This window comes from Bactrocera dorsalis, unplaced genomic scaffold, assembly GCF_023373825.1.
Source record: "Bactrocera dorsalis isolate Fly_Bdor unplaced genomic scaffold, ASM2337382v1 BdCtg139, whole genome shotgun sequence".
Lineage (NCBI taxonomy): Eukaryota > Metazoa > Arthropoda > Insecta > Diptera > Tephritidae > Bactrocera > Bactrocera dorsalis.
Window position 1 is genome coordinate 28,330 of NW_026038190.1, and position 21,671 is coordinate 50,000.

Genomic DNA, 21,671 nt, shown 5'->3' on the forward strand with positions numbered 1-21,671 from the left:
GGCGTCAAAACAAATGGTAGATAGATTAGATTGACAGACGAGAAATGCACCGCGAAAGACTCACCTAGCCCCAGCATATTGATAAAGTCCAACATTCTGCCAGATGCTAGCGAAGCGATGTGATTCCTACTTAGAAACATGGATCCAATGACCTTCAACCTGCGTCTGTAGACTGCTATACAGTATATTAGCAGGTGTTCGAGTGTTTCAGGTTCCCTGTCGCAGAACCGGCGAGAATCTAGGCCCATGTTGTGTAAGTGTTTTTTCAGTTTTCCAGTGTATAATGCGAAAAGTAGTCTGAATTAGTTCCTAGTGTGGTTGATTACATATTTAATGATGCTGAGATTGTAACCCCCCATTAGCAACTTGGCATAGCGTATGGCTGGTAGTTGTTGCCTTCTTCCTTGCGGAGCAGCTCCTTTAGGGTAAGGGACCCACCGCGATGAAAGGTCCAGGCCCTACCATGTTAATAGACGAGATGGAGCGAACGAGTTCATCAACCAGTTCATTTCCGTTTATACCTTTCAAATGGTATGTGCGTGCGGCTATTGGTCAATGACCGAATCATTTGAGCGCTTGTGTGAAAGCAAAATGTGGCCTTTTCAAATAAAATTTTGTAAAGAGCGATTCATTATTATTAAATAAATCTACTTGAGTTTAATTTTTATAGGCGTCTGAACTTGTAACAACACCTACGGCGGCAGAACTAAGTAGATTAATTTATTTTAAAATTGTTGCACAGTGTGAATACATTTTGAATAAGCTTTTAATTTATCAGCTCCAGTTTAGAGCCCAATAACGACTTTCCTGATTTCGTTTCAAAATATTCTTGTTTTTACTTTTTCTCAATTGATTCAAGTTCTTACCGCATTTACATTTCTTTTTAATTACACACACATGTATACAAATATTGGTCCACGGCAATTTTATTTGTGTTGAAAAAAGTTGAATGCATTTGTTTTTGGATTGGTTGGAACAAAAGCTACTACTTTATATTTGAGACTTGACAAGTGCACATTATTTATTGGTTTACTCGTACGGCTACTTTTAAAATAAATTCACAGCTGTTTTTTTTCTGCTCAGTTGGTGTTGTTAGAGCTAAGCAAAACAAAAAAACATTTTTTTATTGTTCTTGTTCTCGAAAATGTTTAAATTACATTTGTTAATTTTTATTTCAAGAAAGCTATGAATTACATTTATTGTATAATTGTAATATTCAAAATTATTATGCTATCATCATTTTGAAACAAATATACAACAGTAGCAGTATTTATTGGTATTATGTGTCGCCAGATTAAGCTATTGATAGATAAGTATTTAAACACAAAAAATATGTTTAAAATACATACATACACACGTATGTAGCGCATGCTTCAGAGTTTCTTAATGCTGAGCTAAACTGTTGTCTGTGGTCATATTTATAATAATGTAATTTATTTAGACAGTACTAAAATTATTTTCTATAAATTCATTTCCGCCGATAAAGAAATGCAACACTGTTAGCAAGCGTAATTCAACTGTCATTTTTGACATTTCACTGCAGCGAAATACATGCCACCGCTATTTACAATTTTCTGCTAAGATAAACAATTTTGCGGCATATTAACATTTCGCAAAATATTTCAAATAAACTAAAACACTAATCATAAATATATAAATAAAATCAGGGATATTATAATGTTTTACCATGTAAGTTACTGCATGATTTTATTATCGCTGTTAATTAAATGTTTTATTTTTATTTTCTAGATCTCACTGGAACATGAGATTCTTTTGCACCCGCGTTATTTCGGGCCACAGTTGCTGGAGACTGTAAAGCAGAAACTTTATACCGAAGTAGAAGGTACGTGCACAGGAAAGTATGGTTTCGTGATAGCTGTGACCACAATCGATCAAATTGGCTCCGGCGTAATACAGCCAGGTCAGGGATTTGTGGTGTATCCTGTGAAATACAAAGCAATCGTTTTTCGGCCGTTCAAAGGGGAGGTACTGGATGCCGTTGTGAAACAAATAAACAAAGTAATTTAATTTAAATAGAAATTACAATCAATATTTAATTAGGTGTTTTGGTTTTATGCAGGTTGGCATGTTCGCGGAAATTGGACCCCTCTCCTGCTTTATATCGCACCATGTAAGTGTTAAGTAAGTTTTCATTAGATAGTGGAAAATTTATCGGCTCTTCTATTGCAGTCCATCCCAGCTGATATGCAATTCTGTCCGAACGGCAATCCACCATGCTACAAATCAAAAGATGAAGATGTGGTAATTTCGGGTGAGGACAAAATACGTTTAAAGATTGTTGGTACACGCGTGGACGCGACTGGCATTGTAAGTACCAATTGCATAATGATAAAATAAGTTTTAATAGTAGTTTGTTTACAGTTCGCGATCGGTACACTTATGGACGATTACTTAGGTTTGGTGTGCAGTTAATTTGTTTATTTCTTTTGTAGTCTGACCATAAATACTATAGTGAACAAATGCTTATGCATTTATATGTACGAAATACATGTAAAATTAATTGAATTTAAAAGTAAAAATTGCTGTTTAAATAGATATTTATATTTTAATATTGCGATTTTTTTTTTAATATACAACACATAGTATAAGTTAAATATGAATATCCAAAATAATATGAATTTAGGAAATAAGCATAAATTGGCGTCTTAATAGAGTAAACTTGATTAATACACTGTTTATTTAAAGGAATTATATAACATACATATAGAGTATATATATAGTAAATACTATAAGTGTACTATTATTTCAATTTGACTAAGAAATGTTTGTTACAGTTTTCGAGAGTGACTACACTTTATCGATAAGTAGCGCCATTGAAAGCATACTTAGTTACGAATTACGCTATTTTAAGTACATCGATATTTAAAATGGAATGTGTACTTCCATTACTTTTTCGTAACTTTAAAACTTAACAAAAACTTACTATTACGCCTATTTATTAAAGTTTGCACACTAAATTTTACTAAAAGAAATTAGATTCATATACAAATGCATTAGATTTCATTCCGGCGTTGCTATTATAAGACTCACAAATCCCACGAGAATAAATGGTGTTTTACAAGCATGTCACGGACACCATCTTTCAGTGGTTGTGACTCTTTGCCCCTTTTAGGCGGTAATTCCCAGTCTGGATTCAAATTGAAAGCGAATTGTGAAAGTATTCGAAGTTCACATTTGATTTGCACCCAGCCCGGCGAATCAATATAACTCCAGGGATAATACCACTTCTGTACAACTTCCTGACACGAACACAGCACTTCCAGCCACAAATGTAGCACCTGTTCATTCAGTCCAAGGCATATAAGTGAGCGTAACTTGACATCCATTTGCGCATGCGCCTCGTCGTGTGATTGATTAACTGCCTGCACGCAGCGAAACAAAAGCTCTTCCGGTGTCAATACTTTTCCATCTTCATCCAAGCGATATGTCTTACATAGCACTAGGCGGCTGTAAACCGACTCGAAATCTTTCTCAACTTCACGAGTGGCTGCCTCTTCAATGAAAAGCCATGGATGTATTGGACCACCCAGAAACGAGGGTCTCTTCATGCCATGTTCGAGAAAAGCTTTAATCGATGGCGCCAATGTACCGCGCACCAAATCTGTTACGGTTTCAGAAATCGCATCGTCGCCAGCCGAAGTGTATAGCTTACTGCGCTCGTCTAGCAACTCAACGAATTTGGCAGGGAACCAGCCGCGCAGTCCATTTAATTCACCCACCCAACAGTGTTCATCCTTTTGACTAATTATCGTGATGATGTCGTTTTTACGGAAGCCCAGTTCGTCATCATCATGTCGTTCGAAGTCGTGTAAGGCCTTCGCTCTCCTTTTCCGTCGTCGCGCCACATTAATGAAATTTTCATGATCCTTCGCATGCGAGTCAGTACTATAATTCGCTGTCAATTGTATGTGTGCTGCCAATTTTGGTTCAATGGTAATGAAGTGGCGCGCTACTTTCAGTATTGCCTCACGTAAGTCTACCAGAATTTCGGTCTGTCGTATATTCTTATTTTTCAGTTCTACAGAGTCTGGCTCACCACGAAAGAGGAGCGTTTCTAAGATAGATTTGCTTTTTCGCACTTGTCGGCGAGCTAAATGTTGTTTGGGTAGATTCGGGACCGCCTCAGGATTACCAACAAGTCCACCTTGGTCTGCCATTAGATAGGCAAGATGCCGTCGGCGATGAGTGTCAATGACAGTTTGACTTAAAGAGCCACCCACCTCAAGGGCTTGATGGAAAAGTATCTACAATATATATGTTTACATTTTAAGACCTTAAGATTACTTAGAAACGTGGACAAACAAACCTGAACGTCATCCACTTCGCCAGGTATGTCGGATAACGAATTGAATATCTGAGCGGAGTTCTCAAGATTTTGCAAATCATTTTCTTTCAGCTTCAGCATACCCAGCGTGAGTTGGAAGAGAACAATGCTGCCATCATAAAAAAACCAATCCCAAATGCGCACCAATATCTTCATATGTACTACATTAGCGAATAGTGTCAGAAACCAATGTAATGTTATAAGCGATAACTCGATGTCATGTTTCTTCAGTGTTTCATCAACCGATGTTAGATAATTAGCAATCAAAGTTTGCATAACACGTTGATCAGCTTGTATGCCCAATAATGTTGAGGAATAGTAGGAAGCGGGTAACAAATCTTCTACTATAGTTGCCATCATCCAGAAAGCATTTTCTTCCTCCATGAAAAGCAGCAAGCAGGCGGCTATTACACCAGTACCTTGACAATAACCGATATCTGGAAAAAGCCAAGCAATGCCGCGTAGTATCCGGCGCAGACGTGGTATTCCTGTGCCATGCGGGTTGCTAAAGCACGCATTTGTTGGTAGTATACGCAAGAGATCCTTTTCAATTTGTTTTGAGGTCATAAGTTGATCATTCCCTGAGGCTAAATAAATAATACAATATATAAATAATCATCAAAACATCACTGCTGCAATTTGTCACCTTTAACAATATCGTGATAACTTGTTTCGCTTTTCTGCTTTTTGGCCAATGCGCCAGATAATCGCATCCACATTTGCGCTCGTAATGAGTGTGGTATACCCTCACGCACCATACTACGCAATTTTTCAGTGCGTGGGAGCATAACATCTACATTTTCCCAGGTTAATTCAGTAGCCTCTTTGTTGTGTGAAAACTCTAAGTGAGCAATCCATTGTAAACGTTGTTGGGCATCTTCAACAAATGGCTGGGAAAGCAGTTTGTTTGAACTTTGTTCTGGACCGTCCTCCTCTTCCACACGAAAACCAAATTCGTCAAAACGATAATCTGGTTGATCGTTCGGCCCAGTTGGCTCTGCCTCGGGTTGACCCAGCTTCGCGAGAATCTCTTGAGGCCACATTGATGGAGTTAGTGCAGAGAACGGACCGCCGGGACTTGGTCGTAAGCCATCCACCACACACAGTTCTTCCATCATTGGTGGCAATTCATCCAAATTGTCATCTTCCGAACAGTTGGTCTGCAACTTTTTCTGATTACGATGCATTTTAATTTTTAGATAAAAAAAAATTGAGATATGATAAGCAGTGTTGAATATGTGAGGGGAGAGCTGAAAATTGCTTACAATATGTTCTTCGCGTCCAACATAACCATCATGTCCCCGGCCGAAAAAACTTTCCATAGTTTTTAATTAAAGCCTCGTGTTGGCGCTAATATTTATAAATTAGATATTTCCTACACTTTTATTAATTATTGACAAATATTTTGCAGAAATAATGATTTCACTTTTCTCGATAATAATAGGACAGAGTTTTTGACACTTGTGGGTGCTTTTGTTGACATGGGATTAATGGTAAACAGTGTTGGAAAATAATATTTTGTACATGATAATTTAGGAGAGAAATAACAACAAAGTTTTTCTAAGATTTAAAATTTACTAAACTAAAATACAATTATCGTTAGCTACTAATTATCTCTAAACTTGTTTGTTATTTCATATAACAATTGAAAAAAATAACAGATTTTGTCTTATTTTGGAAATGTTAACCATTCAAATTAAAATGTATTTAGTAGATTTAATGGTTTTTGAATTATTAAACGCTATTTAGTCTTCGATAAATTATTTAATTTTGTACTCTCAAATGAAATTTTTTAACAACAAATCGCGAAATAACCCTTTGTTTTCTAACTGGGTAATTAATAAAAAGGCGGGTATGTTTTTACTCTCGCTCTCTGTTTATTTATTTATCTATTGTCAAACACAGCTGATAGCAAAAGAGAAATTTGTGTCTGCGTTTACAAATAAACAAAACTTTTTAATTAAAAGATTTTGTACTCGATTATAAAATAAAAGTGTGCATAAATATGAATGTTAAACCAATAATTACATGTAAGTTGCTAAATATTATAACAATTGCTATTCAAATATAAAATATTTCTTATTAAAGATTCGGGAGCTGGGCCATTATTTCGTTCTTTGGAAGCACAAATTCTCAACGCTATTCCACTAGATACTTGCGAATGGAGACGTACATTTCATCGCCCCACCAAGCAAGTGCGTTTAGAAGCACAAGCACAACCTTTCAACGTAAACGTGTTGGAAAAATATAAGAAGGGAGAATGGAGTATACTGGAGCACCCAATTTTGCATATATTCGTTACGGAGTGCAATGTATTTTGAAAAAAATTAGTTGTAAACTTTTGCACTTATATAAATCCAATTCAAATTACAGGATTTAGATACTTATAAGGCAAACGCACATGAAGAAATTAAAAATTGGCTAAAGCAGTTGACAGCATTTGGTATTTCTGATTGGATGATATTATTAGTGGAGACCCTGGATGTTCGCAAAGCAAAAAACTTATTACCACGTACCACAGTTTTGGATAAAATACGACAAGATTTTGCTACGAAGAATGACGATCGTTGTATCTCGGTGCTAAACCCTGCGAAATTTGAACAAAAATCTGCCGAATCTTTCCGTTGTTTAGTCCAACGCATCAGGTTAGTGATTTTTTATATATTATAAATTATCTTACAATTATCTCAGCACATGTGTCTATATATAGGTTTTTAATGCTCGCTAGTTATAATCGCAATATTGCTAAATATGAGGAACTGATACGTAGTAGACGAGAAAAACGAAATCATGAAGGCTGGGATTTTCGCCAATATTTCTTTATGCAAGAAGACTTAGCACTTGTATTTGAAAAACTTGAATTACACACCGAAGCACTTATACAATATGACGAGTTGGACGCCATGTTCTCACAATTTATAACTAACTCGGGTTTTGGCGAAAAACAAAAATGGTTGGAATGCTTCAAGCAACCATTATGTTCTTTTCATGGTATTTGTTTAAATCGGCGAGATAAATTTGAAATACGCAAAAAAATTAAAGACAGCCCCGTATCCATATTGGAATTTCGCAATTACCTTTTTGAGCGTCAAGCGCATCTTTTGCAGCAAAACAATGAAACACCCGAAATCGCTAGAAGACTGTTAAATTTCTTATTTTCTACTTTACGTGAAATAGAACTTATCAAATTAGATACTCCGGAGGGTGCGCTGTCATGCTGGGAATTCGTTTGTGCTTTGGAAGTTCTACAAACATGTGAGCAGGCCATGGAACCGAATGAAGTTATCTGTTTTCAACATTGCGCTCCCATTTGGAATCTAGCGAAGGATAAATTATACGAATTGGGAAAATTGTGTGGTCTACTGCCCGGATTTACGCCTACGTCCGAACAGTTGCACATCGTCGTACAGTTATCAGCGGGCATTGGTGACTCACCGCTAGAGCAGTCGCAGTTTTTGAATCCCACACCGCAGATCTCAGAGCAAAGACGCAACCGCTCGCCTAATCGTCGGCCTAAGAAATCGGCAACAGATCAACTGAAGGAAGCTTTAGGATCTAATCAAGCATTTGAAAAACTGTACTTGGAATTGGCCGAATTGGCTATTAGCACATACAAACACGTTTCACGAACTCGTTCAGCGCGTCTAGTGGGTTTGGACTTGGGTAACTTTTATTGTGCACTCAATGAGCCACACAAGGCTGTTGGTTTCTTTACCGACTTATTGCGCGAATTAAAGGCTGAAAATTGGCACACATTAAGCTCCCAAACATTGTTGGAACTAGCTAACTGCTACCGCAAAATGGGGGACTCGTTGGCCTATACGAAAACATGTAGTTCCATTTCTTGTTGCCAAGAGCTGGAAATGCTTGTACGCTCATTTTATTTCGATGAGTTTCTCAAATCGGTGAAGACAATGACTACTACTTTATCTGCACAACCTTCAATGGAGAATGCCAATTACTGCGTGCTTGAGGATCATTTTCGCATTTGTGATATAAATGTGCTCAATGCTGAACCCATAATACAGGATGACATAGTGTTAGTGCAGTTAAAACTAGAGAGCTTGTATCCACGTGAAGTAGTCGCTGAAAGCATACAATTGTCCTACGAGATGCATGTCGCCCCACTAACTGGTGAGGTCACAACCCCACCTTCAATGTTGGTGGTTAGTGGCACGAAAGATGGAAAGCTTACTAAAGCACCAACGGCATCGCCACTCAAAGAATCGCGTTTAAAAATGTCACTTCGTTTAGACTACAAACAGAATAAAATGCTGGATTGCGCATCGGTAGCATGTGACCTGCCCAAAGTCAAACAACCGGTGCGTCGCACGAGTAGCACCAAACGTAAGCTTTCGCCCAGTGTTCAGTCGGATTTTACAAATTTCGTAGCTGTGGAGAACATCGCTATACAACCTGGCACTAATATAATCGAACTGAAATCGAAAGCGACGCGTGTGGGCACATGGGATTTCAAACAGGTATGCTAATTATGAAATCTATTGTAGTATAGTGATGAATAGTATTTGTCTTTGTTTTAGATGCGCATTTCTATATCTCATTTGGAATTCTTCTCGGAGCATTTGCCTTTCAGAGTACCACCATTTGTGATCACTACTAAACCGGCTGAGGCGGTGCTGAACTTCAAGAATTTAATTGCTGGTATTGAGCAGCCGGTGCGCCTAACTGTTTCAGGCGGCAGTTTCATTTTTCCCGCTGATGCCAAAATAACACTGAAATGCTCAAAAAATCTGCGCATACGCATGGCGCGTCCCAAGGAAAACACCCAGCCACTTAGTGATAAGGACGGTGTTCTTCAAGAAAGCACCACGGACACAACTTCGAATAGCATTGTGCAAGATGATTCTACATTTAGCAGTGTGCTGCAAGTGTCTTTGCACAATTTCAAGTCTTTTGAGGAACGTGAAATCCCTTTGGAAGTGCTAACCGATTTGCCAGGCCGCAAAATATCGAAACATTTGGAGCATTATGTCACACTGACATGCCCCTGGTCACGCAATGAGCTGCAGATTGCGATTGATTTTCAACCCGCGCTTGAGGCCCAATGCCGACTGCATACGTGTGGCACGCAAAAGTTTTTGCATGTCGTCATGAAGGGCCTGGAGGCGAATTTATACTTAACCGAAGCCAAGGTGAAATGTGATGTGGCGGGCGTGCGTTTAATGGATCTGAATCCACCAACGCAGTCTTGTGTTGTAGGCATCTTATTTGCGTTATACATATTTAATTTTACTACTTGAAATTAATATCTTCTTGTTTTTGTAGCAAATCTATAAAGGTCTGACGGTTTCTTATCTTTATGAAATTCAAGTGGAGCCTCTAAAGGCGGAGATAGAGCTGCCTGCGGTCATCAAGGTGCACTTCATAACAAAATACTCAACTGTTGAAAATCCACAATTGTTACGCAACTACGGCTGCGCTTTCGATTTGGTGGATTACACAACACTTTTCAAAGTGCAGACTCAACTTGAGCCGAACGAGCTGTGTCGTTTACGCTCAGTGTGTAATTTGAATTTGAAAATTACCAAGGTGCATGAAAATCCCTACGTGGATCTTATGTACGAGGTGCTGAGTGATCAGAATTTATGGGCCGTTTGTGGGCGTTCCGCAGGTTTGTCATATTTGATATATACGTTTATACTTTTAGCTTTCATTTAAAATGGCAAAACTGAAGCAATTTGTTGAGTAAAATATAATTAGTGTATATTATAAAGAAAATTCTATGAGATTGAGAAAAACACCAGCAAGTCGCTAAATTTTTCAGATATCGCGCTGAAATTGTACATACGTTTTTTTCTTTCCAAAAAGCTGCTCATTTGTCGGAACCTTCGCTTTTGGACAACTATAGCATATAGCTGCCATACGAAAAGAACGATCTACAGCAAGTAGTTGTATGGAAAACATTTTTATTTGATAAGTTATCATCGCGAAATTTGGCATAAATTAGTGCCTAAAATAACGCTATAATATCCGAAGAACTTTTCTAGATTGGACTACTATAGCATATAGCTGCCATAGAAACTGAATGATCCTTGAACGACACTTGTATGGAAAACTTTTTTATTTGTTGAGATATCTTCACGAAATTTGGAAGAATTTTTTGTCCAGAATAACGCTACAATATCTGAAGATTTTTTTTTGATCGGATCACTATAGCATATAGCTGCCATATAAACTGTACGCTCAAAATCAAATTCTTGTATAGAAAACTTTTTTATTTCTTGAGATATCTTCGCGAAATTTGACATAAATTAATGTTTAAGCCAACCGTACCAACTCCAAACAAATTGTTCAAGTCGGACCACTATAGCATATATATGCCATACAAACTGAATGATCAAAATAAAGTTTTTGTATGACAACTATTTATTTGTGAGAGCATTCTAGATTCTTTGCAACCGAATATAACATTTTGTCTTGTTTTTGCATAAATCCGTTAGCCGGTGTGTAGCATAAGTCAACGAATTCTTTACTTTGTCATTATTTGTATATATGTATGTATGTATGTACATTAAGTTTGTTATATTCTTCATGTATAGTAACAAATTTTCTTTATTTTAATTTAACTTTTACGAAAAGTATGCGGTGAGTAACCTTTTCGTTTTATATAGAAAACATATTAGATTTATAATTTTCATTCACACTCTCATAAAATATAACATGCTTATATGTATTTTTTACCGTTACAGGCGTCGTTTCAATGAAAGATGTGAATAGTCACTCAATCTCCTTGGATGTGATGCCATTGAGCACGGGTTTCCTTCCCATGCCAAATATACGCTTGTCACGTTATACAGCCGGTGGCAAAACCAAAACTGACACACACTCCAAGGTGACCCCATTTCCGCAAGGACAAGTATACAATAGCACCAAAAGCATGCAGATACACGTTATAGCCAGCAGCAATGGTGAACAATAGAGTCAAATGAAAAAAGAATGAATATTTACCAATTACTATAGTTATTTTATTCAAAGGCAATCTGTGAAAGTATTATTGTTGCAATATTTTGGAAAAAATAGTGTTCGTATACATAAAAAAATGAGTTTGTTTATTAGTTTACTTGTAAGGAAATGCTAACGACTCATTGCGTTGTTGTAATTCTTTGCTAAAATTATAGTTGTGCTGAAATTACATACTCTTACTGTAATGTGGAAAGTTCGCCCAGGCACTTACATATATAATTTGATTGTATGTTTCTAAAACAGTTAAAATGTCTGATTGGGCTTACATGTTAATGGTAGCTACCTTGCCCTCTTAGTGATCTTTCTTTTTGAATTTTTCTATATTTCATTGAAGGGTGGCTTATACAAATTAATATTACATTATAACTAATAAAACATGTGTGACCTGGTCTACGGAAAGGGGGCTTAGGTGTTAAAAAATCAATTTTCACTTTTTAGTTGATTCGGATGGAAGATGAGAGGCTTTTTCACTTGATAGAATCCGAAAAGAAAAACTAGTTTTCGCACGTTAGCTCCCTTTTCGTAGACCAGGTCACATATATGTATCTGGTTTTGTTTACCATACAGAATTCACATTCAAAAAATAGTGCGCTTAAAAGTTGCATATTGACTTTTTCTATAAAAACTCTTTTATTGTAAAAACACTATAATTCATTGGACAATTTCTCGATTTGTTCACGATGCAACCGATAAAAATGCCACTCCTCACTCTCGGTCAAATCCTCGGCACCCATACGATTATAGAATTTTCGCGCTGGATTCCAGCCAAGCACATGAAAATCCAAACGTTGACAACCAAATTCCTTCGCTTTTGCCGCAACAGCACTGAACATATAAGCGCCGGCACCCAGCTTACGATATGTGGGACGCACGTAAATATCTTCAAGAAAGTAGGATTTCCCTTGCCATGTTGAGTAGGCGTAGAAGCAAATACTATAGCCGATGGTGACGCTGTTAGGGGCGAAAAAGAAAGAAAGAATTAAGGAATAAGTTATAAAAGCTATGTATGTTGAGAGTATACATTGTATGTATTGCCAATTGGATTGGTATTGTTGTGTGTAAATTGTGATTTGTTGAGAATGGTTGAAATGTGTGCCGAACTTATCAGTTGACAAACAGAGGTGAATGGAGAAAAGTATGCAGAAATGTACATACATAACTTTTATGCATGTATCTACATGTGTACATATGTTTCCGCATGTGCATGTGTGGGTGATTTGCTTTTCAAATTGATACATTTTCTTTCAGCTTATCGGTGTCTAATGGCAAATATTTAAGGTGGACTATGTCATCGGGTATTTGTCTATGTCAACCTTTTTGATGGGTTCCTATGTGTAAACAATGTAAGCATGTGTATAGATACATACATACATAAATATTTCGGTGTCTACGTATATTCTGCGTGCAGGTGATTCGTGATTTATTTGAGGTGAGGTAAAAATGGTTTTGGATTGCAATAGCTGTTGGCTTATAGAAAATGCAATCATACACATGTATATAACAGCTACATAACATTAATGTTATTAGCTGCGAGCATTTCCATTAAGCCTACCATAAGTTTGAACTTGCTGCAACAACAATAACAACCATAAATTTGAAATCTATTCACCGGCAAAAATTTCCGACAAGTCTTGACGGCAATTACTTACGGCGTGGATTGTTCTGCACTTTGGTGGTCGAGCACATATATATGACAGAATTCTTGTCCACCGTCGAGTCCTGCGTCGCGTATTAAATCTGCAAGGAATATATTTTATAACACATGTAAATATGTGTGTATGTACTCAAATGTAAGTTAAATATATTTACCTTGCTCTGTTAGTTTCGGACCATCGCTCATCTTTTCGAAATCAGCCAATTCCTAAAGGTAAAAGAGACACATCACTAACTTGCCAAGCCTACTTGAATTCGATATTAGAATCTAATCTGATTTATAATTAAAAACATGTCTGTTTATTATTTTCTTTACACTCACCTGTATCATTTCACGTACCGCGCCGATATCGTCAATTTTTGCACGTCTAAATGTGAATATTGGTTTAGATGTCATCGCTTTTTCTATTAATTAATTACTTCTGTTATTAATTTAGGATTAAAAATAATGCTCTAATTTGCACATTGCTCAGCTCGCTGTTTTCTAAAGATTTGCTTATCAGGAAAATTTAGTCAAACTGACATGTTATCATTAGAATGGGTTGCCATGTCAAACATTTTTTTGGTACTTTAAAAATTAGAATAAAAACGACTAACTCAAAAATAACAATTTCGCCGCCTCTCTGGCAATTTGTGGATGGGATACCGAAAGAGCTGCGCCGGCTTGGTGGCCAAGAATTAATAAAACCAATTTTGATACCTTATTACAAGCTTTTTCCATTGATAGCGCGGCCAGCGGAACAAATGATAGTAGGCAGGGGCAAGATCTGATCTAAAACTCGAGTGAAGCAAGACTTGTCATAGTGAGTCCATTTTACATCTTAGTCACAATACGATGCAAAAACGACTTCTTTTTGTAGCGTTAAAGCAGAATTTCTGGCCTGCAAAGTCGTCTTTCAACGTCACTTGACTTCATTTCATATGGCACTTACTGTTCTGTTTTTGAACATATCTGATAGCTTTCAAAATTTTGCTTGAGGGACTACGAAAGATTCTTTGAGCTCTTCAATTGACTCCAAACGGTTTCCTCGGCGCGTTCGTTTGAGTTTGCTGACAAGCCAAAAGTTACACGGAGCTAGATAAGTCATAAACGAACCAAGAGTTCCGGAATCTTTTTACGAATGCAGTTTGGAAGGATTTTGGAGTGTACCATACCTCGATAATCGAAGAAATCTGATTATTGAACTGCGTTAACGAGGTTTTTCGGCTTCGGCTCACTTTTGCCACGATATTCGGTCGATCGATCGTCTTCGTAATCGTACGATCGTCTTGGGTCGTAAGCATAGATCCATACATTTACTGACATCATGGCAGTCGGAAAGCATAGTTTTACAAATGTTAACGCGACGCCGATTTACTAAAAAAAATTAGTGATTTTAGAACCACTCGTGCTTTCACTTTTCTTAAGGCCAAATGAACTCTCAAAATGGTTTTCACTGATCTTTCCGATATTCCAACGATGCCGTTAAGATCTCTGACTGTTAATCGCCGATTCCTAAGCACTTTATGTTATTGACGTGTTGATCATCAGTTGATGTTGAGGGCCGTCGTGAATGTGGTCGTTAGCGCGTTCTCGGCCCTCTTTGATTAATTTGTATCAATCAAAAACACTTGGTCGCGACAAACAATTATCAAGGAAGCATTTTTTCAACATTCTGAATGTTTCGGCACCAGAAATTTAATGGAACTCTTTGTCTCCACATATTCTTCATCACATCTCAAATTGAAAATCTTTTGAAAAAACGGTTGTGTGATTTGGAACAATTTTCAAAAGTTATGCGTCAGAGGGCAGTATCATTTCATCTAAATATGTAATTACATATTATACATACATACATACAGTTGAAGTGCGTGTGCACTGTTATGTGTGTGTATGTTATTCAATACTGATTTCTTACTTTAACTAAGTCATTATGGCAGCATAAATCAGATTTTAGGAATGGAAATTAAATCTTTTAAAGCAAAAAGTGAAATAAATAAGTTTGTATGTATGTATTAACATTTTCTTATCGCTGCCACCAAAGACGAAGGCAGAGGTGTAATAGGGTTACGTTATAAATACATAAGTATGTACGTAATGTATGTATGCATGTAGGTACAGATGTATATATATATATTTATGTATATGTATGTATGTGTAACATATTTTATGTAGGCATCGAGTACATTTTGTTGCTTATCGCATCCACCGCGTACTCGTTGGTTGGCTGTCAGTAAACATAAGTGACCTTTTCACCAGCAAGCCAACTTATTTTCTGTTTTTGTTTTTATGCCAGAACATTTATGTCTCACTGTCAATAATAAGAGTATTAAGCACTACATGCAAACATGCATTTATGTACAAACATATTTATTCCTATTTATATATACATATGTACTTGTATGTATGTGTTCATACGCATGTGCCAATGACTTGTACAAAGCATTAAAAATAACTGAGAAATAACATAATTTTCCATTTTATGCCATTAAAGTGTACTTGCCTTATCTCTATAATTCACTGCTCCGTTGTTGACGTGCTGACTATTAGCTCCGTTTATGCACTTATGTACATGCATACATACGAGTACATACATATATTTGTACATCCTATATGAGTGATTTTGTTGAAAGATCAGAAATTGCAAAGAATTCTGTTCTTTAACAAGACGAACAAGTTGCTGTCTCGGATTTTTGATTGCTGGTCTTCAGTAAAGTGTCATAACTGACTAGATGTATACCCATAGGGGCATGTAGATCTCTTGTACTGGCAGTAGTGCCGAGCCCGAGAGCAAACTCGTACGGCTTGTCTGCGCACCTTGGGAGAAATACTGTCATGCTATGTATGGGCGGGATGTTTTCTCCTTTTTATGCGCAGGGTACGGGGCTGAGATTTGGCTTCCGACTACTAGTGCACTGCTGTCCCCCAGTCTTTTAGAGCTGGTAGGCTACTGCGGCATAATTGCTTGCTCTTCCGTTTCGCGGCTTAGGTTTGGGCAGTCAAATGCGCTGCCTTTTTGCTACCTCGCGTGTGGTACGCTAACCGGGCAGAGCTCCGAGCTACGCTGCCTCGCGCGCGTACGGCCGCTGCCCTTAAGCTCCTTCGCTGCAGGGAAGGCACTACTTCCTTTGACCCTATACCTCGCTAGTAACTTTGTCACTTCAGAAGTCTTTCCCTCCCGGAGATGCCTCAGGTACCACTTCAAATCACCACCACTCATGCTCTTCCATCGAGGGTCATCGTGCCCGCCTGGTGATAGAGACGACAAATGGCCCGCCCTTGTCTTTTTCCTCCTCTTTCTGCGACCTTCTTCGGTATCTACGCGAAGTGACTTCCCGAATCTGAGCAGCTGAACCTGCTGAAGGGAGCCTTGGTGGTGCTTACTACCTTCGCAGCGGTCGCAGTCGACTTCGCCTGCAGAGGGCTTTTGCATGGGACATGCCATGATCATCCTCTTTAGCTTGCTTCTCAAACAACGTCCTCTGGCAAGGGGCATCTAGGAAGCTAAACTTCCTGCACACCACTTACATGCAGCGGTGCTGATGTTGTATCTGGGCGCTCGTCGTCGCTCTTTGTGGTTCCTAGAGTCCGCTACCTTAGTTTATCTTTTGGGTTGTTGTTAGTTTGTTGTCTGTCGTCTTTGCACGACTACACTGTTGTAGGGGAACTATAAGGTCCGCGACACCAGAGTTCCATGAAACGATAACGTTTCTTTCCAATTTAGCACGGTGTTGGGTCCGTGCGAATGCAACCAAATGCACCTCCTGGCTGAAAATCATCCAATGGGCCTGGGAATCGCACAACACCCTGGTTTAGGAGGTGGCAGCTCTTGGTTCGGCAGGAGTGGTGCCATATTGGTTGGGAAATGCCGTAAATGCCTGGCAGCTTAAGCCCCTGCACCACGACAAGGTGCCTGCCATTCGCAGAGGTAGAATTGGCTTGACGGTTGTATGTTTGGTGCGCCCAAAGCTGGTCAAGGAATGCAAGAGCTCATTAGTGGTAGTAGGCAGTAGTATCAAACTACTTTCATATCAGATTTGCCTGGTCACAGCGGAATCTCTGCAAAGTGTAAAACAGTTGAGCTTGCAAAAAAGAGCAACCGCACCAAATCGCATCCGTATGGGAACGAGCCGATATTCTTTTATCCTCTTGTCCCTCACGCGATGAGGCTAAAGAATTTGTAATTATCAAAGTTGCATATAGAAAGATGTAGTGGATAAATCTGGACACTTCCTCCACCACTGCCCAGCTTTCGCCAGATTAAGGTTAAAGCATCTCGGCATAATTGGAATTGACATTAGTCGCCTCAATACATATGCGGCAGGCTCAAGTTGCTTTTTCGATATGCGACCGGTTTTCTCAGCCACATTTAGGAGTTCTGGGCAGCACGACGTCTCTAGCTATCCAATTGGGATTTTTGGTGTATCCAAAAACACATTTCAGACCGTTACCGAGGTTTATAGTAATATATGAGTTATAATATATATATGTAAATGCTAATTGCCTCTTTTGTTTCTCCTGCCATAGAAACATGCCATTACATTCTAATATAATGTTTCCTTGTAGCCTACGCTTACATTCTTATACGCTTGCACTTGCCTTGTCGCTGCACTTGCCACCCAATCGAGCGTCTTTCAATATATTCCGCTAAACAAGTAGCAGTCCAGTGGCTGCAGTGTGAGTTTTGATGCCTTCTTATCAACTTTTGCGCTTATTATTTCTTTCAGATTCGACACATAAGCTGTTCAGTGCATATACAGTTACATACAAGTATTTATTCATACTCGAACTTTTTTCATAATTTTCTATATATTTTATTTTTCAATAAATATATTATTGTGCTGTATGTGTGAATTTTAAGTGCTTATTTATATTATTTATTGTTATCAACTTGAACGCCTGGTCACAGTGTTACTTATTTGTACGTCGCGCCAGTGCGCCGAATGCAAGCCACAGGCCACCAACCACCAGCCACCAGTCATCAGCCGCACAAGCAAACAAAAAACATTTTTACCGATAACAGCAAAACATAACAGAGCCGACTTTGGCTATATTTGGAGCCTTGCATGCACATATGTACATGTACAAGTAACGGTATTATGATTGCATCAGTGGCAGTAATTGCCTTGGAGAACCATTGAAAATCAACCGCCGCTCGCTGTATGCTTTTATCCAAGCGCCTGCTCCTTCTATGCCAACTCACTTTCTTTCTACAGAAGTTAGCCACCGGAGAATGGGGGCAGTTTATCTGCAAGATTATTATTTTTTCAACCCTGCTGGTTATGGTTGTTGTAGAGGTCCTTTAGGAAACCCTTTATACTCCATACAATGGAGATTGGGTGTATTCATTTAAAAAAGAATATTCAATACTCTCTTACACACGAATATTTAGGCGCATACATATGTATGTACATATGTCTATGGAAGTGAGTTATCGCTAACGGTCTGTACTGGCAGGAGTGCAATGTTTACTTACTTATGTACTTACATACCATACATACATATGTATATGTATATGTATGTAATTGAATGTGCAATGTCACCTCGGTTGATTGCTGTTGACTCCTGTTTGTTATGCTGATGCAGTCACTTTTTCCTCTAACTGGAGGCGTGTGCACTGATAGGACAAACTTTTCTAGCGATAAGTATGGTTCTTAATCCTCTGTTGTTAATTAAATATTTTTTCGCTGGCTAGCATTGTTTAGTCTATTACTTTGTAGCGTCTCTGGGCGCATGAATGCCCGCAAATGCTGCGACGTTTAAATATGCTAAACACTAAGCACAATACTGTAGAGTTTAAGGCGACGCCTAACTTCAAATCGGTCATCGAAAACGAGTGATTTGTATACCAACAAGAAAGAGGGACTTTGACTCAAAGGACTATCCAGAAAAAAAAATTAATAATATGGAAACATAATTTTTCAATTTTCAATCTTTTGTCTCAGAGGCTGCTTAAAGTATACCTCCATATTCAGCTTCAAACCCCTACAGTCTGCACTTTTTTGTGGTAGGGTACGCAAAGCTTCATTGCTGCCGAAACAATTGCTTGTTAGTTTTTTAAATATTTTTATCAAACGATTGCACTTTATCTCGCCGCGTGACGTCACAAATAATCGCAAAGTCATGCGCATACATATGGATGAATGTATTAAGTAAACTGAAGCGATAAAAGAAGGAACAATAAGGCTTGTCGCGCCAACAACAACACCACGTCTGTAGATTAGACAAGTTTATCGCTTTTTATTATGGTTATCACAGCGGCTTGTATTTTCTTTATTTTTTTTTATTATTGTTTTGTTTTTGTTTTAGTGTTACAGTTGTTATTTCATGAAGTACTGTATTTATTTATTATTACTTTTTTTTTGCACGTTGTCGCAGACATATTGGCACTTTTTTGTGAATGGAGGAGGATTGACGGAAAGACACAAACAACCGTTTGAATGAATGAAAAATCTTCCTTTGTAGGTATCTACATATGTATGTGTGTATGTATGTATAGCGGGCTCTCATATTTTTATCAGTCGTTGAAGGTCGTCACTGATATCCGATCAGTGAGCGTTTTTGTTTGTGTTGACGGCAGGGGATTCCTACCGTTGATGACTTATGCTTTGAAAAATTGGTGGAATGAGTTTTTTGGCTGTTGAGTTTTTCTGTGGTTAGTTGCTGTTATCTAAAGTCGTAGATAGGTATTTACAGATGTATGTATATATGTATGTGTGAATGTATGCACATCAAAGAGGGAAATGCAAATGGTTATTGTATTTTATTTTTACTTTTTTGTAGTAATCGGCAGCTTTTTATAGATATGTACATACATATACATATATATGTATTAATAATATATTTATATTTATGTATTTATATAAATCTTTTTATCAAATTCAAAAGTTTTGATTTTTTAAATTTTTTTTTTTTGGAATCGAAAGATCGAAAAAAATTAAAATTGGCATAAATGTATAATTTAAAATTGTGCATTTTGATAGCCAATTCTTCCACTTTTCAACATAATATCCCATTTAATAAGTTGCACGAAAACAAATACACTCCAATTTTTTTCAAAACATCCTCTATTTTATACCGTCATATAATAAAAACACGGATCTAGCGAACTATTTCGAAAAACAAGAAAAAATAACTAACTCGACCGCAATAAAGATTTAATACCCTTCATAGTTGCATTGTTGTAGCATAAACGTTTCGATTTTAATCGGTCAGTTTGTATGGCAGCTATATGCTATAGTAGTTCAAACTGAACAATATATTCGGAGATTACAGCGTTGACTTGGAAAATATTCAAGGCCGAATTTGGCTAAATTATCTTGTTAAATAAAAAAGTTTTCCATACTAGTACCTGCACTGGATCGGTCAGTTTGTATGGCAGCTATATGCTATAGCAATCCAATCGGATCAATTTATTTAGAGATTATAGCGTTGACTAAGAAAATGTTCTATGCCAAATTTTGTGAAGATATCTAGTTCAATAAAAAAGTTTTTCATATAAGGGACTTGAGATTCATCGGTCAGTTTGTATGGCAGCTATATGCTACAGTGCTCCGATCTCGAAATTTTTTACAAATATCATAGCAATGTTTTGGAAAATACTCCGCACCAAATTTTGTCAATATATCTTATCAAGCAAAAAAGTTTTCTATGCAAAAACCCGAAGTGGATTGATCAATTTGCATGTCAGCTAAATGCTATAGTAGTCCGACATCCGCAATTCCAACAAACGAGTAGCTCCTTAAAATTAAAAAAAAAACTTGAGCAAAGTGTCAGACAGCTATCACAAAAAACTGGATGATTAGTTTGCGTATATGTATATAGACGGACAGACGTAGATGCGGACATAGCTAAAACGTTCGAGCTCGTCACTCTGTTCATTTTTATACATATGCACCTGTTTAGGGTATAATAAAATGTGTGCATGTTTGCTTTGTAGCAATATTTGTTTTTGGTTTGAGGTTTTAGTGCTTACTACATACTTTTCGTTGGCTTTATATTCTCTACTCATAAACGAGCTCAAATTTCTGCGTTGTTATTTGAAGCTTGACTCCAACGCCCCAAATAAAATCGACAGAGGCAAAAAATGAATATAAAATGGATGCTGTTTTTTAGTTGCTCGTTTGCTTCGATTTTTTATATGGAAAACAAGCAATATTTTATGGCATAAATAAAAATTTAGCTCATGCGGAGCAATAAAAATAATATACACTGAGTACACACACGCATCCGCTGTATATAAATATATATACATACATATATAAATATACACATACATACATATGCACATATGTGTGTATAATTTAAATAAGTATAAATTGTTTAAGCGTTTCTCTTACGAAGAGGAGGTACACACAATTGTACGTCTTGAGATTTATGTGATTAATTCAAAGTAATGTATAAATAAGCCAATTAATATTAATAAAAATGTCTCTATTCTAGACCGTATTTGACGTTTACTTGACAAGCGTATACAAATAAAAAATCCGAATCTGAAATTTTTCCTGCAACTTTATTTAAAATGTTTTTCTATTCATATATTATACTATGTTGCCGGCCGTCGGTATGCCAACAGCGCTTTAAATTAGCTACGCATATATGTATATATGTATATTTGACCCCTTTGAACCAATACAAGCATGACAATACTTAATTCATTTTCCATACACTTGTTATAAGCCTCGGCTAGGATGACCTTCAGCGAATGAC

The 21,671-nt window shown here is 37.4% G+C and overlaps 4 protein-coding genes across 5 annotated transcripts; 2 read left to right on the top strand and 2 right to left on the bottom strand.

Annotated features, from left to right (window-relative positions):
• The first annotated feature begins 1,528 nt into the window (after positions 1 to 1,528).
• LOC105231621 (DNA-directed RNA polymerase II subunit RPB7) lies at positions 1,529 to 2,572 on the top strand. The gene is made up of 5 exons (XM_011213022.4): positions 1,529 to 1,689; positions 1,750 to 2,019; positions 2,081 to 2,131; positions 2,191 to 2,328; positions 2,383 to 2,572. Exons 1-5 carry the CDS (start codon positions 1,678 to 1,680, stop codon positions 2,431 to 2,433), a joined length of 522 nt encoding a protein of 173 aa, XP_011211324.1. The 5' UTR covers positions 1,529 to 1,677; the 3' UTR covers positions 2,434 to 2,572.
• A 368-nt stretch (positions 2,573 to 2,940) lies between these two features.
• LOC105231620 (small G protein signaling modulator 3 homolog) lies at positions 2,941 to 5,954 on the bottom strand. The gene is made up of 4 exons (XM_011213020.4): positions 5,611 to 5,954; positions 4,992 to 5,517; positions 4,328 to 4,932; positions 2,941 to 4,265 (listed from the first exon to the last, which is right to left on the bottom strand). The coding sequence occupies exons 1-4, from the start codon at positions 5,665 to 5,667 to the stop codon at positions 3,048 to 3,050; spliced, it is 2,406 nt and encodes an 801-aa protein (XP_011211322.1). The 5' UTR covers positions 5,668 to 5,954; the 3' UTR covers positions 2,941 to 3,047.
• A 272-nt stretch (positions 5,955 to 6,226) lies between these two features.
• Positions 6,227 to 11,707, top strand: LOC105231619 (trafficking protein particle complex subunit 10). The gene is made up of 7 exons (XM_011213019.3): positions 6,227 to 6,375; positions 6,434 to 6,657; positions 6,719 to 6,990; positions 7,056 to 8,826; positions 8,887 to 9,561; positions 9,632 to 9,977; positions 11,056 to 11,707. Exons 1-7 carry the CDS (start codon positions 6,351 to 6,353, stop codon positions 11,283 to 11,285), a joined length of 3,543 nt encoding a protein of 1,180 aa, XP_011211321.2. The 5' UTR covers positions 6,227 to 6,350; the 3' UTR covers positions 11,286 to 11,707.
• Positions 11,708 to 11,935: 228 nt separating this feature from the next.
• Positions 11,936 to 13,525, bottom strand: LOC105231618 (thialysine N-epsilon-acetyltransferase). 2 transcript variants are annotated; one of them, XM_011213018.4, is made up of 4 exons: positions 13,305 to 13,525; positions 13,139 to 13,190; positions 12,979 to 13,066; positions 11,936 to 12,280 (listed from the first exon to the last, which is right to left on the bottom strand). In XM_011213018.4, exons 1-4 carry the CDS (start codon positions 13,377 to 13,379, stop codon positions 11,974 to 11,976), a joined length of 522 nt encoding a protein of 173 aa, XP_011211320.1. In that variant the 5' UTR covers positions 13,380 to 13,525; the 3' UTR covers positions 11,936 to 11,973. The 2 variants fall into 2 exon arrangements, with proteins under 2 accessions (XP_011211320.1, XP_049317773.1); XM_049461816.1 differs by lacking the exons at positions 12,979 to 13,066; positions 13,139 to 13,190; positions 13,305 to 13,525 and adding an exon at positions 12,701 to 12,920.
• Between the last annotated feature and the right edge of the window lie 8,146 nt (positions 13,526 to 21,671).

Bases quoted from the DNA above. Each gene is read 5' to 3' on its own strand.
- LOC105231621 (XM_011213022.4), top strand. The intron at 2,020-2,080 runs GTAATTTAATTT...GGTTTTATGCAG, and splicing joins TTGTGAAACAAATAAACAAA to GTTGGCATGTTCGCGGAAAT. The intron at 2,132-2,190 runs GTAAGTGTTAAG...CTTCTATTGCAG, and splicing joins CCTGCTTTATATCGCACCAT to TCCATCCCAGCTGATATGCA.
- LOC105231620 (XM_011213020.4), bottom strand. From the start codon at position 5,667: ATGGAAAGTTTTTTCGGCCGGGGACATGATGGTTATGTTGGACGCGAA. The intron at 5,518-5,610 runs GTAAGCAATTTT...CATCGTAATCAG, and splicing joins TTGGACGCGAAGAACATATT to AAAAAGTTGCAGACCAACTG. The intron at 4,266-4,327 runs GTTTGTTTGTCC...TATATATTGTAG, and splicing joins GCGAAGTGGATGACGTTCAG to ATACTTTTCCATCAAGCCCT.
- LOC105231618 (XM_011213018.4), bottom strand. From the start codon at position 13,379: ATGACATCTAAACCAATATTCACATTTAGACGTGCAAAAATTGACGAT. The intron at 13,191-13,304 runs GTGAGTGTAAAG...TTTTACCTTTAG, and splicing joins CGGTACGTGAAATGATACAG to GAATTGGCTGATTTCGAAAA. The intron at 13,067-13,138 runs GTAAATATATTT...TATTCCTTGCAG, and splicing joins TCCGAAACTAACAGAGCAAG to ATTTAATACGCGACGCAGGA.
- LOC105231619 (XM_011213019.3), top strand. From the start codon at position 6,351: ATGAATGTTAAACCAATAATTACAT. The intron at 6,376-6,433 runs GTAAGTTGCTAA...TTCTTATTAAAG, and splicing joins TGTTAAACCAATAATTACAT to ATTCGGGAGCTGGGCCATTA. The intron at 9,978-11,055 runs GTTTGTCATATT...TTACCGTTACAG, and splicing joins CGTTTGTGGGCGTTCCGCAG to GCGTCGTTTCAATGAAAGAT.